The sequence below is a fragment of the Papio anubis genome, chromosome 13 (genome assembly GCF_008728515.1).
Source record: "Papio anubis isolate 15944 chromosome 13, Panubis1.0, whole genome shotgun sequence".
Lineage (NCBI taxonomy): Eukaryota > Metazoa > Chordata > Mammalia > Primates > Cercopithecidae > Papio > Papio anubis.
Genome location: NC_044988.1, coordinates 106,402,829 through 106,427,563, shown reverse-complemented (window position 1 = coordinate 106,427,563; position 24,735 = coordinate 106,402,829). Strand labels below are relative to the sequence as shown.

General features: G+C 55.1%; 1 protein-coding gene and 1 long non-coding RNA gene across 10 annotated transcripts in view; one reads left to right on the top strand and one right to left on the bottom strand.

The window, feature by feature from the left end:
- Nucleotides 1-2,188: 2,188 nt before the first annotated feature.
- On the bottom strand, nt 2,189-4,301 carry LOC108582292. The gene is made up of 2 exons (XR_001895550.3): nt 3,996-4,301; nt 2,189-3,720 (listed from the first exon to the last, which is right to left on the bottom strand). It is a non-coding gene; the product is annotated as an uncharacterized LOC108582292 (long non-coding RNA).
- Nucleotides 4,302-17,921: 13,620 nt separating this feature from the next.
- The window catches only part of GRIN1 (glutamate ionotropic receptor NMDA type subunit 1), a 30,693-nt gene continuing 23,879 nt past the window's right edge, over nt 17,922-24,735 (top strand). For 8 of the 9 annotated variants that reach the window (XR_638034.3, XM_009187785.2, XM_003911017.4 and 5 more), the window contains exons 1-2: nt 18,664-19,252; nt 21,581-21,715. Coding sequence is in view for 8 of the 9 variants with exons in the window: in XM_009187785.2 (XP_009186049.1) it covers nt 18,995-19,252; nt 21,581-21,715 (393 nt within the window). In the remaining variant the exon portion in view is untranslated. Of the gene's footprint in view, nt 19,253-21,580; nt 21,716-24,735 lie in introns of all 9 variants that reach the window. The other variant, XM_003911015.3, reaches the window with a different exon arrangement.

Sequence of the window (24,735 nt, the reverse complement as noted above, 5' to 3'; positions counted from 1 at the left end):
CTCCTGACCTTGTGATCCGCCCGTCTTGGCCTCCCAAAGTGCTGGGAGTACAGGCTTGAGCCACCGCGCCCGGCCCTGTTACTCATTTCTAATGTCATTCCATTGTGGCTGAAAAACATACTTTGATGGATGGGCACACTAACTCACGCCTACAATCCCAGTGCTTTGGGAGCCCCAGGTAGGAGGCTCATTTGAGAACAGGAGTTCAGGAGCCACCTGGGCAACATAGTGAGATCCCATCTCTACAGATTAAAATTAGCCAGGTGTGGTGGTGTGCACCTGTAGTCCTAGCTACTTGGGAGGCTGAGATGGGAGGATCACTTGAGCCCAAGAGTTCAAGGCTACATTGAGCTATGGATCATGCCACTGCACTCCAGCCTGGGAGACAGACACACACACACACACATACGTGGGTGTGTGTGTGTATATACATATTGTATTATTTCAACCTTTGAGGCTAGGTGTGGTAGCTCATGCCTGCAATCCCAGCACTTTGGGAGGCTGAGGTGGGCAGATCACCTGAGGTCAGGACCAGCCTAACCAGCATGGCGAAACCCTTCTCTACTAAAAATACAAAAATTAGGCCAGGTGCAGTGGCTCACCTTGCAATCTCAGCACTTTGGGAGGCCAAGGCAGGCGGATCATGAGGTCAGGAGTTCAAGACCAGCCTGGCCAACACAGTGAAACCCCGACTCTACTAAAAATACAAAAATTAGCTGGGTATGGTGGCAGGCGCCTGTAATTCTAGCTACTTGGGAGGCTGAGGAAGGAGAATAGCTTGAACCCAGGAGGCAGAGGTTGCAGTGAGCTGAGATCGCGCCACTGCACTCTAGCCAGGGCAACAAAGCAAGGAAAAGAAAAAAAAAGAAAAAAAAAAAAAAGAAAATGTATTAAAATTTCTTTTAATATATTTTAATTTATATTTAATATGTGGCCTAACACATGGTCTGTCCTGGAGGATGTTCCATGTGCTTAAAAAAAAGTGTATTCTCTGTTGTTGGGTGGAGTGTTCCGTGTCTGTCCTGTCTAGTTAAGATTTTAGCACTGTCCAAACCCTCTATTTCCTTGTTGATCTGCCACCTAGGTAAGTTTTCCATTATTAAAATAGGTTGAGTGACATCTACAACTATTATTGTAGAACTTATTTCTGTCTTCAATTCTGCCAATGTTTGCTTCATATATTTTGGGAGCTGTTCTCGGTATATACATCTTTATAATTGCTATAATTTGTTCATGAATTGACCCTTTTATTACTATGTAGTGTCCTTATATCATGTAATAATTTTTTGTTTTATTTTGAAATGAGGTCTTGTTCTGTTGCCCAGCCTGGAGTGCAGTGGTGCATAGTTCATGACTGCCTCAAACTCCTCGACTCCCACAATCCTCCTGCCTCAGCTGCCTGAGTAGCTAGGACTACAGGTCCTAATTTATTTTATTTTTTGTAGAGATGGGATCTCACTATTTTCACGAGGCTGCTTTTGAACTTCCTGCATCACTTGATCCTCCCACCTCGGCTTCCCCAAGTTGAGATTACAGGCATGAGCCACTGTGCCCAGTCCATCCTTTTACTTTCAATCTATTTAAATCTACTTCTCAAAAGCATCTGGAATTTGGCCATTCTCCTTCCTGAACCATATCTTCAATGAGATGTTTCCTGGTTCTCTGGCTGCCCCTGCCCTCCCCGCTGACCCCAATCTTCTCAGCCTGGTGGCACCCAGACTAGGCCTGACCCCTTCTTCCAACCTTTCCAGACGACACAAACCACCTGTACCAGGGACTCCTAAAACCTGTCTCCCCTGGCAGACTCTGATACCGGCACCACCTGCCCACCAAGGTCTCCATGGTGCCTCCCAGGCATCTCACAGTGGGCAGATCCAAAACAGAGCTCCTCAGTGTCCCCAAGCCAGAGCCTGTGCAGCCTGTGCTGGCCCCTCCACCCGGAGACCCGCCCTCCTTCTCCCAAGGCCACTCCTGTGGAGCCCTCCTCCCCCCACTCAGCTTTTCCCACAGCCAGGCAGCTCTCCTGGCCTCCTGCCCTCCACTGTGTCTCCACCCAGCAGCCAGAGCAGTTTCGCAGTAAACATCTCAGACACCCAGTCCACACCAAAATCTTCCCATGTACATCAACTGAACACTCCACGCTGCCTCTGTAGCGGGACAAGCCGCAGACAAAACCCCTGACACTGGGTTAAAGGAGGAAGTGGCTTTATTTGGCCAGGAGCTTTGGCAGACTTGTGTCTTAAGTACCGAGCTCCCTGAAAAAGAAATTCCTGGCCCTTTTAAGGGCTTCCGACTCTAAGGGGTCCACGTGAAAGGGTCGTGATAGAACGAGCAAGCACGGGAAATGTGACTGGGGCTATGCATCAGCTAACAGAACAGAAAGTTTTACAATGCTTCCTCATACAATGTCTGGAATTTACAGATAACACAAGTAGTTCAGGTCAGGAGCTGATGTTATTATTATTTTAACCACCAGGGACAGGTGGTGGCACCAAGGTCGTCTGGCTATTTATCTTCTGTTTCTTTCCAACCTTTTGATTTCTCCCTTTTCTGTCTTATAAACCAGGCAAGGTGGGGAGAAGAGGGCAGCAGGAGAAATGGTGGTCTCCTTCCTTACCTCCAGGACCTGCAGGACCACGGCTGGACTGAGCCAACCCTCACTCCATCTCCCAGCCCTGGGAATTTCACCGTCCCAAATATGCCAAGGTCCTCCTTGCCTCAAGCAGTTTCGCTCAGGCTCAAGTGAGCCTCTCCCCACCCTGCCCTGCCAGCAGCTTCTCAGCCCTGAGATCTCGCCTTCAGTGCCACGGCGCCCCCTTTGCCCTCAGGACTAGCCACTGTTCTTCCCCAGGGCCCTGCTCTTTTCCACACAGGACGCACATATGCCACCTGCCTCTGCCCGTCTGTGGCTGGCTTCTCACCAGCCTCTCCTACAAATCTGTTTTATTCATCTCTGCACACTCAGAACTAAAACGGGAACTGGCCACAGTAGGCGTTCAAGGAGAATGAAACAAAGAATATGCCTGTTTCTTCCCAGCCAAGGATAGTTCGCGCCCCCAGAGACAGACACAAAAGGGCCTCAGACAGGCATGCTCTGAGTTGAGGGTCTCAGCTGAATCTCAGTGACTCTCCGACTGAGAGTCTATAACGCCCTTCAGCCAAAGACCACTGCAAACACGCCTGTAGGTAAACAACTTGGGTCTTTTACTGTATGCACTGTGTACAAACACACCAGGCTAAGACAGTGAGGTGTCAGCAACAGGGTGTTCCGAGGAAACTATTACAGGATTTCACCTGTAGTTGGGTGATTTGGGGGATGATCTAAGGAAGGAGGATTTGCTTCTAGATTAGACGCACGCTGGAGCCCAGGAGGTCAAGGCCGCAGTGGGCCGTGATCGCCACTGCACTCCAGCCTAGGCGACAGAGGGAGACCTTGCCTCAAAAATATAAAAATAAAAGATTAGACGCTGTGGGAAGGTAAGAGGGTAATTCTCGGCTTATGTTCGCTGCACGTGACAGGGTGAGCTGTGCGTTCCTTGCTTAGAATCAAGAAAAGGTCTTGGTTCATCTCACTTTATCGTGGCGTCTGCGTGGCGCTTCATGCCTCACAGAACAGGGGCTGGCTACGAGGGTCACACCAAGCCACAGTAAGCGTCAGGGGCCGCTTGCCTTCTTAGGAGCACCAGGTCCAGAGGTTTCCGCTCCAAGAGGGACCCGGGCCTGGGCAGAAAAGCAAACGAAGCCCAGACAACTTGCTGGGGCTCCCTCTTCCCGCCACCACCGCCCCGCACAATTCGGGCCGCTGAGACTGGTGCAGACGCGCGCCCCGGCCCGGAAAGCCCATTAGCATATTTGCCCCTTTTCGCGGGGAAGGGGTGGAGAGGGCAGCGTCGAGGGAGTCGAGTCCGCCCGCCCAGGCCCCGCTGGGAGCCGCAGGCTGGGAGGGCGGTGGGTACAGCTGCCCCTGGCCTCGGTCAGTCCGGCGCGGCCCTCACCCTGCAGCACAGGCGCCGCCGGCAGCTCTTGCTGTTGCCGTAGCTCTCTCCAAAGCTCTGCGTCACCGAAATGAAGTTCTGATGAGGCAGCGGCGGCGAATGCGTGGAAGGAGGCCTCGAAGAACCACCAGCGGCATCAGGAGAGCCAGTCCTGAAAAAGACCTAGAGCTCCGCCTCTCCGAGACTCGCGGGCAGCCATTGCGGCGCACAGAGCCCTCCGGGTGTGCGCAGCGCGCACGCGCACGCAATGCGCCTCAACCCCCCCCCCCCCCCTGCAGCCTACTGCGCCTGCGCCGAGCGCTCACGGCCTGCGGCGCCTGCGTATACCCTCGTGGCTGTCGCCACGGCAACAGGGCGGGCCTTGGTTCCTCTTGGGGCGTGGCCGGTGCCTGGGGTTCCAGCACTGTTCGCCCCGCGGGTCTGGATCTGGGTTGTTCTCGCCGCCTGTCATCGGACGGCACCGGCTTTGCCCACGCCCTCGCGAGAAGACGCTGACACCCGGGACCCGGGGAGGCGCCCGGGCGCCGCCGCCATGTTTTCAGGCAGCTCCAGCTCCCGGCTATTCAGTTCCGGGACCCACAGCGCGGGGATGGGGCTGGGCCGCCCTTGGTAGCCGTCCTGGGCTGGGGGCCACCCTGGCCGCGTGGTCACCGGCAAGAAGCCCAGGGCCTCGCCTGGGCGCGGCGTCGCGGGGGTCGAGGGAAGGACCGGACCCTCCCAGGGTCGCGGAACCGGCCGGGTGGAGCGTAGCTGGGCGGCACCTGGGCTGGGGTGGCCGCTAACCCGAGCTGAGCTGGCCGCGCCGCATCTCACCGTCCCCGGGACCCGAGCGCTGCGCCTGGACCGGGCCGAGCGAGGGGGCCCACGCCATAGGCGGGTCGGGGCTTTCAGACCCGACTCCAGCCCTCGAACCCGGTAGCCTTGGAGGTCAGCAGCTTGAGATGACTGCGCTTCCTGCGCGCATTGTCCTTCACCAAAACGCCCAAAATGGCAAAAGCGGCGTCCGTGGCCGCCCGAGGCCCTCGCTGCCTGCGTTCTCCCCTTCCACACCTCACTCCCGGCCCTTCACCCAATCTCTTCTGGCCAGGCTGCCCCTGCCTCTTGGGCGATTCTGCTGCGCCCCACGGTCCTGGCTGTGGCATTTCTCGGTCTCTGGAGGGCTCGCCCGGCAACGACGTCTCATGTCTATAATCCCGGCCCTTTGGGAGGTCGAGGCAGGTGGATCACTTGAGATCAGGGGTTCAAGACCAGCCTGGCCAATATAGTGAAACTCCATCTCTGTTAAAAATACAAAATTGAAGCCTGTAATCCCAGCACTTTGGGAGGCCGAGACGGGCGGATCACGAGGTCAGAAGATCGAGACCATCCTGGCTAACACGGGTGAAACAATCGGCTCTACTAAAAACACAAAAACCAGCCGGGTGCGGTGGCTGCACCTGTAGTCCCAGCTACTCGGGAGGCTGAGGCAGGAGAACGGCTGAACCCAGGGAGGCGGGCGGAGCTTGCAGTGAGCTGAGATCAGCCACTGCACTCCACAGCCTGGGCGGCCAGAGCCAGGACTCCGCCTCAAAAAAAAAAAAAAAAAAAAAAAAAAAAAAAAAAAAAATGAGCGGGGTGTGGTGTCGGGCACCTGTAATCCCAGCTACTTGGGAGGTTGACGAGAATCGGGCGGAACCTGGTGGTTATCGAGTTCTGAAGTGAGCCAAGATCGTAAGCACGCACTCCATCCTGGGCGACAGCAGGACTGGCCTCAAAAAAAAAAAAAAAAAGAAAAAAAAAAATTAGATGTGTTGATGCCTCTAGTCCCAGCTACTTGGTAGGCTTAGAAGGTGGATCCCTTGAGCCTGGCAGGTGGAGACTGCAGTGAGCTAAGATTGCACCACCACACTCCAATCCTGGCAACAGAGTGAGATCCTGCCCCCCGCCCCACACACACACACAAAGTAATCCCAACTACTCAGATGACTAAGGCACGAGAATTGCTTGAGCCTGGGAGGCAGAGGTCACCATGAGCCAAGAATGCACCATTGCACTCCAGTCCCAGTGACAGAGTGAGACTGTCTCAAAAAAAAAAAAAAAAGGAAGTCAGTGAAATAGAAAGCGGAAAAACAACAGAAAATCGATGAAATAGAAAGCTTTTATTTATTCACTAACTTTTTTTGAGACAGAGTCTTCTCTGTCGCCCAGGCTGTGGTGCAGTGGTGCCATCTTGGCTCACTGCAACGTCTGCCTCCTGGATTCAGCGATTCTCCTGCCTCAGCCTCCCAAGTAGCTGGGATTACAGGCGCCTGCCACCATGCCCGGCTAATTTTCATATTTTTTGTAGAAATAAGGTTTCACCATGTTGGCCAGGCTGGTTTCGAACTCCTGACCTCATGACTCGCCTGCCTAGGCCTCCCAACGTGTTGGGATTACAGGCATGAGCCACTGTGCCTGGCCAGGAATATAGGGTTTTAATATTCAAAAATGAATTAATGTTATGTACTAAGTTACTAGACTAAAGCACAAAAATTACATTACCATCTCAAGAGATGCAGAAAAAGCATTTGACAAAATCCAATACCTGTTTACAATAAATATTTTTAACAAACTAGGGAAAATGAAAATGGGAACTTTTTATTTATTTATTTATTTTTTTGAGATGGAATTTCATTCTTGTTGCCCAGGCTGGGGTGCAATGGTGTAATCTCAGCTCACTGCAACCTCCATCTCCAGGGTTCAAGTGATTCTCCTGCCTCAGCCTCCCAAGTACCCAGGATTACAGGTGCCCGCCACCAAGCCCGACTAATTTTTTTTCTTTTTGTGTGTGTGTGTGTATTTTTAGTAGAGACAGGGTTTCACCATGTTAACCAGAATGGTCTTGAACTCTTGACCTCAGGTGATCCACCCGCCTCTGCCTCCCAAAGTGCTAGGATTACAGGCATGAGCCACCATGCTTGGTCAGGAAAAATGGGAACTTTTAAATGCTTTTCCAGTAGCACTGGAGACAGTATGAGATGTCTGCTCTCATCATTTATATTGTCACGGTGCTGGGTTTCTATGCAGTCCTCTCAGGCAAGAAGAGAAATAAAAGGTGGCCAGGCACAGTGGCTCACACCTGTAATCCCAGCACTTTGGGAGGCCAAGGCAGGAGGATCCCTTCAGCTCAGGAGTTTGAGACCTTTGAGACCAGCCTGGACAACACAGTGAGATCCCATCTCTAAAAAATATATATATACGGCTGGGCGTGGTGGCTCACACCCGTAATCCCAGCACTTTGGGAGGCCAAGGCGGGTGGATCACGAGGTCAGGAGATCGAGACCATCCTGGCTAACACAGTGAAACCCCGTCTCTACTAAAAATACAAAAAATTAGCCGGGCATGGTGGTGGGCGCCTGTAGTCTCGGGAGGCTGAGGCAGGAGAATGGCGTGAACCCAGGAGGTGGAGCTTGCAATGAGCCGAGATCGCGCCACTGCACTCCAGTCTGGGAGACACAGCGAGACTCCGTCTCAAACAAACAAACAAACAAAAATATATATATACACAAAAATCAGCCGGGCATAGTGGTTTGTGCCTGTAGTCCCAGATACTTAGGAGGCTGATGTGGGAGGTTCACCTGAGCTTGGGGGATTGGGACTGCAGTTAGCTGAGATCATGCCACTGTACTCCAGCCTGGGTGACAGAGCAAGACCCTGCCTCAAAAAAAAAAAAAGAAAAGAAAATGCTGGGCACAGTGGCTCACACCTGTAATCCCCACACTTTGGGAGGCCAAGGCAGGCAGATCACCTGAGGTCAAGAGTTCGAGACCAGCTGGCCAACATGGAGAAACCCCATCTCTACTAAAAATACAAAAATTAGCTGGGTGTGATGACGGGCGCCTGTAATCCCAGCTACTCAGGAGGCTAAGGCAGGAGAATCGCTCAAACCTGGGAGGTGGAGGTTGCAATGAGCCAAGATTGCACCACTGCACTCCTGCTTGGGTGACAGGGTGAGAGCCTGTCTAAAAAACAACAACAAAAAAATCCATTCGGGAACGGGAACACTAAGGAATCAAGAGCAGCAACAACAAGCTAACAGAACTAACTACGAAATGAACAAGTTCATAAAGATCACAGGGAGGACCAGAAGACCTTCATTCACTGCCAATTTTATTTATGCTTATTAACAATACATGGTCTGAAAATAAAATTAAGAAGACAGCTTCATTCACAATTGCATAGAAGAATAAAATACTTTGGAGTAAAATTAACAAAATAAATACAAGACTTATACATTAAAATCTACAAAACATTGCTGAGAGAAAGCAAAGACAACCTAAAAAAATGGGGAGAGATCCTATGTTCACAGATTAGAAGATTCAATATTCTGGCCGGGTGCGGTGGCTCATGCCTGAAATCCCAGCGCTTTGGGAGACCGAGGCAGGCGGATCATGAGCTCAGGAGTTCGAGACCAGCCTGGCTAAGAGACCAGCCTGGCCAATATGGTGAAAACCTATCTCCACCAAAAATACAAAAATTAGCCGGGCATGGTGACAGGCACCTGTAATTTTAATCCTAGCTACTCAGGAGGCTGAGTCAGGAGAATTGCTTGAACCTGGGAGACAGAAGTTGCAGTGAGCAGAGATTCCACCATTGCACTCCAGCCTGGGTGACAGAGCGAGACTCTTTGTCTCAAAAAAAGAAGATGCGGGCCGGGCGCCGTGGCTCAAGCCCGTAATCCCAGCACTTTGGGAGGCCAGACGGGCGGATCACGAGGTCAGGAGATCGACCATCCTGGCTAACACGGTGAAACCCCGTTCCCTACTAAAAATACAAAAACTAGGCCGCCAGGTGTGGCATGCTCTGTAGTCCCAGCTACTCGGGAGGCTGAGGCAGAGAATGGCGTGAACCCGGAGGCGGAGCTTGCAGTGAGCTGAGATCCGCCACTGCACCTCCAGCCTGGGCAGACAGGTTTCTGCACCTCGCCTCAAAAAAAAAAAAAAAAAAAAAAAAAAAAAGAAAAGAAGATGCACATTGTTAAGATACTAGTTTTCCACAAATTGGAGCTATGTTCAATATTTTTTATTTTTAGGTGTTGGGCACCTGTAATCCCAATTACTCGGGGCTGAGGCAGGAGAATTGCTTGAACTGGGAGGCATGAGGTCAGGAGGGCCAAGATTACACCACTGCACTGCAGCCTGGGCAACAGAGGAGACTCCATCTGAAACAAAACAAAAGGGACAGGAATTAAGTTTCATCCAGGGGCATTGAGGGTGGCCGAGACGGGAGTGATCACGCAGGTCAGGAGATTGACATCCTGGCTAACGATGGTGAAACTCCCATCTCACTAAAAATAAAAAAAAAAAATTAGCCGGGCGGCGGGCGCTGAAGTCCCAGTTACCGGGAGGCTGACGAGAATGGCGGTCCTCGGGAGGCGGAGCCTGCGTGCGAGCTGAGATCCGCCACTGCACTCCAGCCCGGCTACAGAGCGACTGGGCCTCAAAAAAAAAAAAAAAAAAAAAAAAAGAGCTGGGCTGTGCACACCGCACACACCTGTAGTTCCAACTACTCGGGGAGGCTGAGGCAGGAGGATCACCTGAGCCCAGGAGTTGGAGGCCGCAATGAGCTGAGATTGAACCACTGCCATCAGCCTAGGGTAAGGTGCTGGGAACAGGCCCCCAAAAAATATGGCCATAAACTTCCCCGGCCCCAAACTGGTCATAAACAAATCTCTGCAGCACTGTGACATGTTCATGATGGCCATGACTTCATGCTGGAAGGTAGTGGGTTTGATCAATGAGGCAAGGAACACCTGGCCCAACCAAGGCAGAAAAGCTTTAAAGGCGCTTTTTGAGACGGAGTCTCGGCTTCTGTCTCCCAGGCTGGAGGCAGTGGGCACGATCTCGCTCACTGCAGCCAGCCCGGTTCACTTTATTCTCCTGCCTCAGCCTCCTGGAGTAGCTGGGACTACAGGCACCTGCCACCACGCTTCGACTAGTTTTTTGTATTTTAGTAGAGAGACGGGTTTCACTGCGGTTAGCCAGGATGGTTTCATCTCCTGACCTCGTGATCCGCCTGTCTCTGCCTCCCAAAGTGCTGGGATTACAGGCTTGAGCCACTGCTACCGGACTTTTTAAAGGCGCTCTCTAAACCACAAATACAGTATGAGTAATCTATACCTTAAGGACATGCTCCTGCTGCAGATAACTAGCCAAACCTATCCCTTTTATTTCGCCTATCCTTTGTTTCCGTGAAGGGAATACTTTTAGTTAATCTTACAGTCTATGAAACAATGCTATCAGTGGCTTGCTGTCAACAAATATATGTGTAAATCTCTGTTCCAGCTCTCAGCTCTAGCTGTGAGACCCTGATTTCCCACTTCACACCCTCTGTATTTCTGTGTGTGTGTTCCTTAATTCCTCTAGCAATCAGCTTTCTGGGTTAGGGTCTCCCCGACCGAGCTGGTCTCAGCACTGGGGGACAGAACAAGATCCTGTCTTTTAACAAATAAATTAGTAATACAGTCACACAAAGGTTGTTTTCTGACCATACAAAATTAAAGTAGGTGTTATCGGGCTGTGGCTCAAGCCTGTAATCCCAGCACTTTGGGAGGCCGGTGACGGGCTGATCACGAGGTCAGGAGATCGAGACCATCCTGGCTAACACGGTGAAACTCGCCTCTACTAAAAAAAAATACAAAAAAAAACTAGCCGGGCGAGGTGGCGGCACCTGTAGTCCCAGCTACTCCGGAGGCGGGAGGCAGGAGAATGGCTTTAAACTCAGGAGGCGGAGCTTGCAGTGAGCTGAGATCCGGCCACTGCACTCCAGCCTGGGCCACAGAGCGAGACTCCGTCTCAAAAAACAAAACAAAACAAAACAAAAATAATAAAGTAGAAGTCAGTAGTGGGACTATATCTAAAAAATCTCCAAATATTGGAAAATTAAATAGTACACTGCTAAATAACCCAAAGTCAAAGAAGAAATCACAAGGGAAATTAGAAAATAGTTTTATTCTGGTCTGGCACAGTAGCTCACACCTAGAATCCCAACACTTTGGGAGATCAAAGTGGGAGGACTGCATGAGCCCAGGAGTTCGAGATCAGCCTGGGCAACATAGCAAGACCCCATCTCTAGAAAAAAAAAATTTGAAAAGAATTAGCTGAATGTTGTGGTATGACCTATAGTCCCTGCTACTTGGGTAGCCGAGGTGGGAGGATTGCTTGAGCCTAGAAGGTTGAGGCTTTAATGAGCCATGATTGTGCCACTGCACTCCAGCCTGGCAGCAGAGCGAGATCTTGTCTCTGAAAAATTGGAAAAATAATGAGAAGAAGTAAATATCTGTATTTCATGTCTTATTTATTTATTTATATTTATTTTTTATTTTTGGGACAGAGTTTTGCTCTTGTCACCCAGGCTGGAGTGCAGTGGTGCAATTTTGGCTCACTGTAACCTCTGCATCCTGGGTTAAAGTGATTCCCCTGCCTCAGCCTCCCGAGTAGCTGGGATTACAGGTGCCCGCCACCACACCCAGCTAATTTTTGTATTTTTAGTAGAGACCTGGTTTCACCATGTTGGCCAGGCTAGTCTTGAATTCCTGACCTTAGGTGATCCGCCCACCTCGGCCTCCCAAAGTTCTGGGATTACAGGTGTGAACCACCACACCAGGCCTCATTTCATTCCATGTCTTTTTTAGAGACACGTTCCTTTTATGTTACCCAGGCTGATCTTGAACTTCTAGGCTCAAGCAATCCTCCTGCCTTAGCCTCTGGAGTAGCTGGGACTACAGGCGTGAGCCACTGCACGGAGCTAACATTTTTTTTTTTTTTTTTCTGAGATAGAATCTCACTCTGTTGCCCAGGCTGAAGTACAGTGGTGCAATCTCGGCTCACTGCAACCTCTGCCTCTGGGTTCAGGTGATTCTCCTGCCTCAGCCTCCCAAGTAGCTGGAATTACAGGCACTCACCATTATTCTTGGCTACTTTTTGTATTTTTGTAAAGATGGGGTTTCACCATGTTGGCCAGGCTGGTCTCAAACTCTTGGCCTCAGGTGATCCACCTACCTCGGCCTCCCAAAGTGCTGGATTTCAGGGGTGAGCCACCACACCCAGCCGTAGCTAACATTTTTAATGAAATGGAAATAAAACACCGCATATCAAAATTTGTGAGATCTGGCCGGGCACGGTGGCTCACACGTGTAATCCCAGCACATTTTTTTTTTTTTTTTTTTTTTTGAGATGGAGTCTCACTCTGTTGCCCAGGCTGGAGTGCAGTGGCGCAATCTTGGCTCACTGCAAGCTCCGCCTCCTGGGTTCAAGCGATTCTCCTGCCTCAGCCTCCCGAGTAGTTGGGACTACAGGTGCCTGCCACCGCGCCCAGCTAGTTTTTTTTTTGTTGTTTTTTTGTGTTTTTTTTGTATTTTTAGTAGAGACGGGGTTTCACCTTGTTAGCCAGAATGATCTCGACCTCCTGACCTCGCGTGATCCTCCTGCCTCGGCCTCCCAAAGTGCTGGGATTACAGGCGTGAGCCACCGTGCCCGGCCTGGTTTTTTTTGAGACTGAGTTTCGCTCTTGTTGCCCAGGTTGGAGTGCAATGGCACGATCTCAGTTCGCAGCAACCTCCACCTCCTGGGTTCAAGCGATTCTCCTGCTTCAGCCTCCCATGTAGCAAAGAATTACAGGCATGTGCCACCACACCTGGCTAATTTTTTTTTTTTTTTTGGTATTTTTATTAGAGACGGGGTTTCTCCATGTTGGTTAGGCTGGTCTCCAACACCCAACCTCAGGTGATCCACCCGCCTCAGCCTCCCAAAGTGTTAGGATTACAGGCGTGAGCCACCGCGCCCAGCCAATTCCAGCACTTTGGGAGTCCAGGGTGGGCGGATCACCTAAGGTCAGGAGTTCGAGACCAGCCTGGTCAACATGGTGAAACTGCGTCTCTACTAAACACACAAAAATTAGCTGGGCGTGGTGGCAGGTGCCTGTAATCCCAGCTACTCGGGAGGCTAAGGCAGGAGAATCGCTTGAACCTGGGAGGTGGAGGTTGCGGTAAGCCAAGATGGTGCCATCGTACTCCAGCCTGGGCAACAAGAGTGAAACTCGGTCTCATAAAAAACAACAACTAAAAAACGTCGTGAGATCTACAGCGATGCTTTGTGAGAACTTTATAAGAAAACCAAATCTCACTTCAAAAAGCCTACTCAACCCACGCAACGCCTCCATTATCTGTGAGGAGCGCCTCCATCTGCTCAGTCCCTCAGGCCTCCCGCTCTGCCGACGCACCAGGTTCCTCACCTCCAGGCCCTGTGTCTTGTCACCTTCACGTCTCGTCCCTGGTCCTTTCACCTGGCATGTGGCAGCCCAGGAGCCTCCTGGCTGATTATCCACTTCATTCTACTGGTCCACACCCTCCAATGGCTTCACATCCGACTTAGAAGGAAGCTGATCCCCCATCATGGCCTAAAAGGTTCCACAGTGCCCGGCCCCGTACCTTCCCTGGTCTCCCCCGGTCTGCTTCCCCTGCTCCATGCCACGCACTCCTACCCCAGGGCCTTGGCACTCACCACCTCCTCTCCTTGGGACGCTCTTTCCTCCTCCAACATCTGCATAGTGTCCCCTCTCATTCCATTCTGATATTTTCTCAAACAACTTTTAGGGGAGACGTTCCTTAAAGCCTCACCTGTATTGGTTAGTTGGCGGTCTAATGCTGCGTAACAATTTACCCCACAACCCAGTGCTTTACTTTCCCTCCCAGTTTCTTTTTTTTTTTTTTTTTTTTTTGAGACGGAGTCTCACTCTGCTGCCCAGGCTGGAGTGCAGTGGCCGGATCTCAGCTCACTGCAAGCTGCGCCTCCTGGGTTTATGCCATTCTCCTGCCTCAGCCTCCCGAGTAGCTGGGACGACAGGCGCCTGCCACGTCGCCCGGCTAGTTTTTTGTATTTTTTTAGTAGAGACAGGGTTTCACCGTGTTAGCCAGGATGGTCTCGATCTCCTGACCTCGTGATCCGCCCGTCTCGGCCTCCCAAAGTGCTGGGATTACAGGCTTGAGCCACCGCGCCCGGCCTCCCTCCCAGTTTCTAGGGGCCAGCCACTCTGGTGCAGCTCTGCCTCAGGGCCCCTCATGAGGTCATGGTGAAGACATCAGCCAGGGCTGCTGTCATCTGAAGGCTCCACCGGAGCTGGAGGCCCTGGAGCGTCCCACGTGGCTCACTCCCATGGCTGGCGCTGACCACTGGCATGGCATTCCCCTCCACAGTGGCTGCCTGAGTGTCCTCACTACATGGGGCCGGCCGCATCCCTCAGAGCAAGTGAACAAAAAGGAGAGCGGCAGGTGGACAGTAGGTATCCTTTTATCTTTTTCTTTTTTCTTTTCTTTTTTTTTAATTTTTTTTTTTTTTTTTGGAGACAGAGTCTCGCTCTGTTGCCCAGGCTGGACTGCAGTGGCCGGATCTCAGCTCACTGCAAGCTCCGCCTCCCGGGTTTATGCCATTCTCCTGCCTCAGCCTCCCAAGTAGCTGGGACTACAGGTACCTGCCACGGCGCCTGGCTAGTTTTTTGTATTTTTTAGTAGAGACGGGGTTTCACCATATTAGCCAGGATGGTCTTGATCTCCTGACCTCGTGATCCACCCGTCTCGGCCTCCCAAGTGCTGGGATTACAGGCTTGAGCCACTGCGCCCGGCCAATTTTTAATGTTTATTATTTAGATGGAGTCTTGCTTTGTTGCCCAGGTTGGAGTGCAGTGGCTCCATCTTGGCTCACCACAACCTCTGTCTCCCAGGTTCAAGCGATTCTCCTGCCTCAGCCTCCCAAGTAGCTGGGATCATAGGTGTGTGCAACCAGGTCCAGCTCATTTAAAAAAAATTATTATTTTTATTTTTCGCCAGACGCGGTGGTTCATGCCTGTAATCCCAGCACTCTGAGAGGCCGAGGTGGGCAGATCATGAGGTCAGGAGATCGAGACCATCCTGGCTAATACGATGAAACCCCATCTCTACTAAAAATACAAACAATTAGCCAGGCGTGGTGGTGGGTGCCTGTAGTCCCAGCTACTCGGGAGGCTGAGGCAGGAGAATGGCGTGAACCCAGGAGGTGGAGCTTGCAGTGAGCCGAGATCGCACCACTGCACTCCAGCCTGGGCGACAGAGCAAGACTCGGTCTCAAATATATATATATGTATATATATAATTTTTATTTTTAGTAGAGACAGGGTTTCACCATGTTGGCCAGGCTGGTCTCGAACTCCTGACCTCAGGTGATCCTCCCGTCTCGGCCTCCCAAAGTGCTGGGACGACAGGTGGTAGCCGCCACGCCCGGCTGGGAGATGTTCTTTCTAGACCTCACCTGGGAGTCACACACCATTACCTCTGCCACGTTCCATTCGTTACAGGAGAGGCTGTAAGTCCAGGCCATGCACACCTGGAGGGGAATCGAGCTTCTCCTGCCGAAGGAGGTGGTGTTAAAACCACCACCGGTACCATCACTCTCCGCCTTTTATTCTGCATTCTGTTTCTTGAGACCACGCACCGCTACGTGGAATGGTCTCAGGTGCTCGTGTGTTTGTGCTCCACGACGTCAGAAAGTCCAGCCTTTGCACTGCTGCGTCCCCACCCTTAGAACAGCATCTGGCACACAGGAGGTGCTCAGTAAATGTGCCTAGTGGAGTAAATGTCGGTGTGCAGTACCGCCCACAGTCGGATCTGTGGGGACACTGTGATGAGGAAGATGGCTACCAGGAAAGGTGGAATTTGAAAAGTCAGGACAGGGAGAGAGGAGGGACTTGTGGAGGCAGGAAGGTATGGGAGCTGGCCCAGCTCCAGGGCTGGTGGGAAAGCCTCGCTGGTGTTGCGGGCTGGCCTTCTGTGAGGGTCCCTGGGCTCCCCTAGGTCAGGGCAGAGATCCTGACCCCAGTCTAGCTCTTTAGTGGGGGTCAGGCCCAAGATGGCTAGCTCTGTTTCCCCTACGTGGCTTGGCAGCCCCTCTAGGAGCTGGCACAGGAAGCAGGCCTGTCCTCCACGCCCTTGGCCAGCCTCGGCTGGGGTGGGTGGGTGGAGACGCTTCTGCCCGCCCCTCCCGACCTGTCAGCCTCCTCCTCTCAAGCAGCCTTCCTCTGGACCGAAATGTGTCCTCAGGTGACTCTCGAGCCCCAGTTCTCAGGGTCTCCCCTGCAGGGGATGTAGAGCTGGGGTCCTGTCCCTGCTTATGATCTGCCCAAAATCCTAGGGAGAGCCCTGATTGGCAACCCCTGGGCCAATGGACTGAGGCCAGGGCGGGACTGCACCCAATTGACAGCCCTGACTAGAACTAGGCTGGCTTCGGGGTGGAGCAGCTCCCTCCCGCCGGGGCCGCAGCTGTCAGAGTAGGCAGGGAGGTCTCCGCAGAGGGGAGACTGTCCCACAGTGGCCCAGGGCGGAGCAGCACTTCCCTCCCCACCCAGTGCCTGACTGCTGGCCAGGGCCCATCCCAGGGCAGCGCCCCAGGTCTCTGGTCCTCCCCACAGCCTTTGTCCCTCCAGGTCTTAGAGGGGTCTGAGTCCAGGCTCATCTGTTGTGGCACCACTACCCCCTCCCTCACGGTTGTGGAAGAAGCCCACGGGGGAAAAATGCAGAGCAGAACCCAGGAAAGACTGCTGGCAGGAGGAGCTACAGCCTGGAGGCACGGCCTCCACCCCGTCTCCGTCATGGGCATCTGCCAAGGGGTCTTGAACAGAAGCTTGGGGACGCACACAGTCTGGTGGGGCAGTGGTGCGCTGGCAGACCGGCTCCCTGAGTAGAAAAGGAAAAGCCCTGGTGTGCGGGGTTTGATGATTTCCCTGGCAGCATAACTAATCCCATTGTGGCTAATTTCAAGGCCTGACTGTAACAGCTGCTGGCAGGTGTCTGAACATTTAACAATCGGCTCTCCAGGGTCAGCGGGAGTTGCTCCAGCACCCCACAGGGTGGGGGTGGGTGGGTGGAGCCAGGGTCTCTACTGCAGCCTCCAACCCCTTTCTTCCATGCCGATGAGGAGTCATCTGGGCTCAGGTCTACTACCCCCACGCAGCTGCCAGGCTCTGGCCTGCCTGAGGCGCAAGGTTTTTGTTTTATGTTTTTTGTTTTTTGAGATGGAGTTTTGCTCTGTTGCCCAGGCTGGAGTGCAGTGGTGCAATTTCAGCTCACTGCAACCTCTGCCTCCCACATTCAAGCGATTCTCCTGCCTCAGTCTCCCGAGTAGCTGGGATTACAGGTGCCTGCCACCATGCCTGGGTAATTTTTGTATTTTTAGCAGAGACAGGGTTTCACCACGTTGACCAGGCTGGTCTCGAACTCCTGACCTTAGGTGATCCGCCTGCCTTTGCCTCCCAAAGGGTTAGGATTACAGGCGTGAGCCACTGTGCCTGGCTGAGGCGGAAGTTTGGAGATGGGCCACAAACTCCTGGAGGTGGGGCCAGCTTGGTCCCCCTGAGCAACCCCCACGCACCTTCCTGAAAGCCGACAGAAGGGGTGAAGGGCCCAAGGCGGATGAGCCTTCCTCTGTGTGCCTCAACCCAAACAGGGAGAGGCGGGGGTCTGCAGCAGGGTACAGGCAGGTGATCCCCCAAGGAAAGAATTCCCTGTATTGAGAGAGAAGGGGCCAAGAAGAGGAGCTTGTCAAATACCGCAGCCCCTCCCCCTCCTCTCAGCTCCAGGGGGTCCCTGGTGCCAGTGTTTGGCTGATGGAGAGAACGGCAAGCGAGAGAGGGAGTGTGACCCCTGTGGGCACATGACTTCCCTCGCTGCACTGCTCCGGATAGCAGAGGTGTGGGGACGACCCTGCTTTGTCACCATTGGGGGCGTTTGCTGTTAGGTCTGCAGAATCCTCAGTTGCTATTGGAAATGGTGACATCACTGGCAGGGGCGGAGCTTCAGCCTTCCTTCAAGTTAGGGAGGGGGACGCACACTCCAGGGGTGGAGGGGGACAAAGACAGGGTGGTGTGGACCAGAGGGATGGGTAAGGCTCTGGAAAAGGGGGCGCTGGGAGCGTATTGCGAGGGACTGGAGATGGAGAGAGGAGCGGAAGCTGAGGGTGTGAAACGGCTGGCCCCGAACACACCTCGCGGGGCTCCAGTGATTCCTGGTGTCCGACCTCAGCCCCAGTCAGTGCGGGTCCAGTCTCCAGGCTCTCGCGGAAGGCCTGGCTGAACACATGTGGCAGCCACGGTCACCCTCCCTATTCCTCTTAGCCCGAGGAGGGGGGTCCCAAGTTATATGGCCACGTAGACGGAGCCTCTCCCTCATTTCTGAACCTTGTGGGGGGGCGGACCCAGAGGCATAGTTTAGGGCCTCCCCCACCCCTCTAGCGCTCCAGCCTGCAAGAGTCAGGACCCGAAATATTGCTGACTGTGGGTGACGACTCGTGCGCGCACACACACATGTGAGCAGACACGACACGTTCGGTCATATTAAAAGGCACGCAAGGGTGGTGCGGGCTGCACGCGGTGACACGGACCCCTCTAACGCTCCCAAACTGAGCTCCCTGCAGGTCCCCGACAGCAGAGGCCACTGTCCCAGGACCCCTCCAGGCACGCGCTCACACGCACACGCGCGCTTCCCGGCTCACGCGCGCTCCGACACACACGCTCACGCGAACGCAGGCGCACGCTCTGGCGCGGGAGGCGCCCCCTTCGCCTCCGTGTTGGGAAGCGGGGGCGGCGGGAGGGGCAGGAGACGTTGGCCCCGCTCGCGTTTCTGCAGCTGCTGCAGTCGCCGCAGCGTCCGGACGGGAACCAGCGCCGTCCGCGGAGCCGCCGCCGCCGCCGGGCCCTTTCCAAGCCGGGCGCTCGGAGCTGCGCCCGGCCCGCTTCAGCACCGTGGACAGCGCCGGTCGCGTGGGGCTGCGCCCGGAGCCCCTGAGCGCGCTGCCGCGCCCCTTCCCTCTGCCGACGTCCCGGGACCGCCGCTCCGGGGGAGACGTGGCATCCACAGCCCGCGGGGCCGGGCGAGCGCAGGACGGCCCGGAAGCCCCGCGGGGAATGCGCCGAGGGCCCCGCGTTCGCGCAGCGCAGAACCAGGCCCGCGGCCCGAGCCCATGAGCACCATGCGCCTGCTGACGCTCGCCCTGCTGTTCTCCTGCTCCGTCGCCCGTGCCGCGTGCGACCCCAAGATCGTCAACATTGGCGCGGTGCTGAGCACGCGGAAGCACGAGCAGATGTTCCGCGAGGCCGTGAACCAGGCCAACAAGCGGCATGGTTCCTGGAAGATCCAGCTGAACGCCACCTCCGTCACGCACAAGCCCAACGCCATCCAGATGGCTCTGTCAGTGTGCGAGGACCTCATCTCCAGCCAGGTGCCCTCCCCCACCTCCGTCCCCCACCTCCTCCTCCTCCATACTGCACCCCCACACCCCCAGTTTCATTCCATCCTTTCCGTGCTCCCTTCCTCCCTGGAAGACACCACCCCGGAGTCAGCTGGCTGCTTCCGGGAGGCCCTTGTCTCACTAGGAACCAAACACCAGGGTCTGCTGGCTCCCCTATCTTGGCCTCAGACTAGTCACCTGCCACCTTGGCTGGTCCTCAGAGGGTCCCTGGGGCTCCAGGCCCTGACTGGTGTGTGCAGACGTGGGGCTGGAGTGTGTCAGTGTGGGGGTGTGTATTCCGGGTATGGGGGCAGAAGTGCCCGTCCAGCTACATGCCCGCCCTGCAGAGCTTTAAACAGGACGGGGCCTGGGGCCATCTTTGTTTCTGCTTCCAGGTTCTCCTGCCCTTTTTTTCTACCCTTCCCCCGACCCATGGGTCTGCCTGGGAAGGGTAATGGCTCAGGTGCCAAAGCAGGGCGCTTTGTGGGAGTGGGAGTGGGGGTGCACACGCGAGAGGCGTCAGGGCATGGGAGCTGTCGGCAGCCAGCGCTGCGGGGGAGGACGCGGCTCCTGGGATTTTGCCTGTCGGAGCTGTCCGCCCCTGGGCCGAGCGCCTGCTGAATTCCAATGAGACTGCAAGGATCTGCAATGCAGCCCTTTATGTAAGAGGCAGGACAGACATCCAGCCTAGCACTGCTCACACGTGCCTACTTGGTGGACACACCACATCTGTAGACATGCATGCTCACACACACACCAAATGTTACATCAGCACACACTCATGCACCTCAGCATCACACTATTTCATATGCTCACTTGCATACATGCAGATCCATGGACACCTGCTCATGTGCCACACACGGCTTGGCATGCATTCCCAGAGGCACATGCAAACATGCACACTTACACACACGGTTCCAGTCATGCACACGCATGTACACAAACAGACATGCTGGGGCATGTGATGCGTATAACCATACCCTAGCACATGCGCGAACGCCTGCATGGTCACACACGGACCTACGGGTCTTTGCCAGGCACCTCTGGGTGCAGGTTGGAGGCAAGAGCTGGGGGAGGGAGAACCACTTCAAACAGCTGCAGCTGCACGCCAGAGTTCTTCTCAGAAATCCTCCTTCCCCACCTCACAATCCACCCCCATGCCCCAGTCCAGGACACCACGGGATGGGACTAGGGGGACACGTCTGTAGCCAGTGGCTGCGGTCACATGTTCCATCTGGGACTGGGAAGGGACACGGAAGGTGGACTTGGGAAATCCGGGAGGGGCCATTCCTGGGGAATTGCTTCAACTCACGCCCGTGTTGCTGTCTGTCTGTGGGCATGGTCCCTGGAGCAAAGGCAATGCCTGTAGCTACCACTCACAGAACACACCCCCTGGTCAGGTACTGTCCTGCCACGTGGGGCCATGCAGTACACCCCGCCCCCATTCGCCGAAGCTCTAAGAGGCACAGGCAGAGCTGGGGACAGACTCAAGTCCTTGTTGTGTGAAGGTGGTGTGGACCCCACCTTGGGAGGGGCTGGGGAGAGAGGGAAGGCGTCAGTTCCAGGGGGCTGAGCCACTGGCTTTAGATCTGCCCCATGGGGCCTTGGTCATGGGCAGGAAGGCTGGGCTGCACCCCCAATGCCTCCCTTCCCTTCCTTGACGATGAGGCCAGCACTCAAAGTAAGGGCTGGGTGTTGTTCAGACGGAGCCCACCTCAGGCCCCGCCCCTGGAGACACCAGCAGAAGGGACCTCGGCCTCTTTAGCGGCTCCTAGCTGCTTCCCCCTGAAGTCCAGTACTGGCCATCGGAGCTGCCTGCCCTGTCTCAGGATGTGAGCTGGCCCCACCCCTGGCCCATCAGGAAGGACGGGTGGGTTCTGAGCATCAAGGCCAACATGATGCAGGAACAGCTGTCCTCCCCAGTCCACCCTGGGTGCGTCCTGTGCTCAGGGTCCCCGGGACATCCCCAGGGCAGGCCTTCATCTGGCCCTTGAGGGGCGCAGCCCCTGCAGGCCCCAGTCAGCAATGTGAGAAGAGTGAGGGGAGGTCCGGGTGGGGTCTGCTCTCCCCTGTGTCCCCTTAGCCCCTGCTCTGCCTCTGCCCCTCTGCGATTGACTGATAAAGGATGATGATGGGGTCTCCCTCCCCCGCTCTGTGGGCATGTATGCATCTGGGCCTGGGCATGTAGCATGTACCCAAATTGTGCCCCCACCCCTCTTAGCCTTCTGGGTTCAGCCTCTGCTGCTTCCGGATCTCAGCCTCTAGCCCAGTGCCTGGCCCACCCCTGGCTCAAGCTGACCCTGTCTCCTGTGTCCACAGGTCTACGCCATCCTAGTTAGCCATCCACCTACCCCCAACGACCACTTCACTCCCACCCCTGTCTCCTACACAGCCGGCTTCTACCGCATCCCCGTGCTGGGGCTGACCACCCGCATGTCCATCTACTCCGACAAGGTAAGCCTGACTGCCAGACCAGGCCTGCCGGCCCTCAGCCCCAGTGCACAGCCCGGCCACTCCAGGAGCAGCGGGCCGACCTGCTCACATGGAACTCACACACCACACACTCACAGCCACACAGCTCCCCCATATTCATGCACGTCTGCACGCTCTCACGTGTCCAACTCACACATCTGCAAACACAGTCACATGCACACTCACATACTCTTACACACACAATACACCCTCTCACGCATAAGGAGGGCTCACATGGAGCCCAGCACGTGCCCCCAGCCCAGAGCAGGCCAAAGGGAGGGGGCACACCTCACACACTCACACATCACACACTCACACATTCATACAGCACCCACACACGACACTGCTGTGCTCACCCTCCCCACACATGCACACTGGCACACCCAGGGATTCACACAAAGTCACACACAATCACTGGCACAGGCACCAGTGACACACCCTCAGGAGGAGAGGGCCCATGGGCTGGGAGAAGGGATGGCTGGGAGGCTTTCCAGACAGGTGGACTTTGAAGGGAAGTTTGGAGAGCTGGGGGTTGCTCCAGGAGGAAAGGGGTGTGCACACAGCCAGGGTGGTGGGGCCAGCCTTTCCCACTGCAGGCATGGGTGGAGAGCAATGTCTGCGGTTGCATGGCGTAAATGAGGATGCAGCTCAGGGCGGGGCGCTGGCCTGGGGGCTTCCAGCCTCTAGGGCTGAGGGGACCTTTGCTCAGCATCCTGCAGACCCTCCTGGCCCACAGGCTAGGAGGAGGGCCTCTGTCCGATCCTGGAACAGCCGCTGAAGAGGGGGGAGGTCATCCAGTCAGTTTTGCAGGAAACTCCAAGCCAGAGAGCCACGGGGGCTTGCTCTAGGTCACACAGCCCTCCGTCTACCCAGGATGCAAACTGGGCACTGAGAGGCTGACCAACCTGGGGCCACTGACTGACAGACCTGCAGGGCCACTTGGCAGTGGACACCTAGTTTGGTGCCAGTGCTGAGGAGCCAGAGGGCTGGGCTGTGCAGTCAAGCTTCCGGGTCCCCCATCTTCTCCAAATTCCTTCAGCCCAGAGTCCACAGTCCTCAGTAACATTGCCTTAAAGCACAGGGGTCGCCCCAGCTAGGCCCAGGCTCTTCTGGGAGGATGGAAGGCCCCGGAGGCAGGAGCTGAGAGAGACTGGAACAGCCACCTTCCTGAGGCTCTGAAGGCCCTGGCATGCCCCTCAGCACCCAAACTGCTCCTCCCAGGTGACTTCACCCCTGGCCAGGAGAAGGAGGGGGTCTCATTCCTGTGCCCTCAGGCACGACCTCCTTCGCCTTCCTGGGCACCAGTTTCCTCACATTCGAAGGAGAGAACATGGCCTTACCCAGGAAAGCAGCCAGTGGCTCAAATGAAAGCCCAGGGAAAGGGATGCCCCAGGGCAGGGCCAGCCCAGCACGTGCCCCCAGCCCAGAGCAGGCCAAAGGGAGGGGGCACGCCTCACAGCTACACCCTGGCCTTACTATGGTCTCTACACTACAACCAACCTGTGCCCAAAACATGAACTGGCAAGGCCAGGTCAGAGCTAGTCCAAGATCTCAAGCACAACCTGCCTTGCAGCCACGTCCCCAGGTGGACAGAGAGAGGCAGGGGACATTTTTGCACCCCAAGGCACTGTCCCAGGCCACAAAGAGGGAACAGGGGAAAATAACCTGGAGGCCTCAGAGAACCACAAGATCAGTGTGAGTCCACAGGGACACTGAAGGAACCAGGGCTCACCTGGACAGACACAGAGAACCGAGGCAGAGTGGCGCAGAGCCTGCTCCACTCCCCTCCGTGCCACGGCACTCCCTGGCAGCTTGCGGCCAGGGAAAGCAAGCCAGGGCAAGCGAGCACCACGCTTTCGCCTGGGGAGATGAAGCCTTTAGCCCCAAGAGCGAATTCTCCTTCATACATAGAGTTTAAATTTGGGAGGACTCTGGGCAGCCCCAGGGGATCTTCAAGGCACTATGTGTCATCAAGAACTTCCTGAGTTCAACTTGTCCAAAGGTGGTGGGCTGCAGGGGAGGGGGTGAGCTCATCCCAGGAACGATTCCACAGAAACCCACGTCCCTTAGGGTGCTATGGGGCCAACACCAAACCTCCTCCATTTCCGAGATTATATGTGGGAGGAGAGGCTGGGGTGGGAGAAAGAGGGGTTCCCAGGGTCTAGAAAGTGTCCCCAGGGTCATGGGGACAGGGGTGGATAAAAGGAGGGGGTCCCAGGGTCTAGAAAGTGTCCCCAGGTTGGCCGGGCACAGTGGCTCAATCCCAGCACTTTGGGAGGCCGAGGCAGGCGGATCACGAGGTCAGGAAATCGAGACCATCCTGGCTAACACGGTGAAACCCCGTCTCAACTAAAAATACAAAAAATTAGCCGGGCATGGTGGCGTGCGCCTGTAGTCCCAGCTACTCGGGAGGCTGAGGCAGGAGAATGGCGTGAACCCGGGAGGCGGAGCTTGCAGTGAGCCGAGTTCCCGCCACTGCACTCCAACCTGGGCGACAGTGTGAGACTCCATCTCAAAAAAAAAAAAAAAAAAAGGAAGTGTCCCCAGGGTGTTAGGGACAGGAGTGGGAGACAGAAGGGGTCCCAGGGTCTAGAAAATGTCCCCAAGGGAGTGGGGATGGGGTAGGAGGAATGGGGTCCCAGGGTCCAGAAAGTGTCCCCAGGGAGGTGGGGACAGGGGTGAGAGAAAGGGGGTCCCAGGGTCTAGAAAGTGTCCTAGGGACAGGGGAGACAGGAGGGCCCCAGGGAGAAAGTGCCCTGCAGGGGGACAGGGTGAGGAGGAATGGGGTCTAGGGTCTGAAAAATCAGGACAAAGGTGGATGGGGGCCCAGGAAACTGAACCTAGGGACAGTGGAAGGGGGGGAATGAAGAGGGAATGGAGCCCCTAGGTGGACAGGTCTGAAAGTGGAGGAATGAAAGGAAGGGGACAGGTGGAGGGGTCAGGTTCAGAGTGGAAGTGGGGTGGATAACCAGTGGATGGACAGGGTGGAATGGAAGGAACAA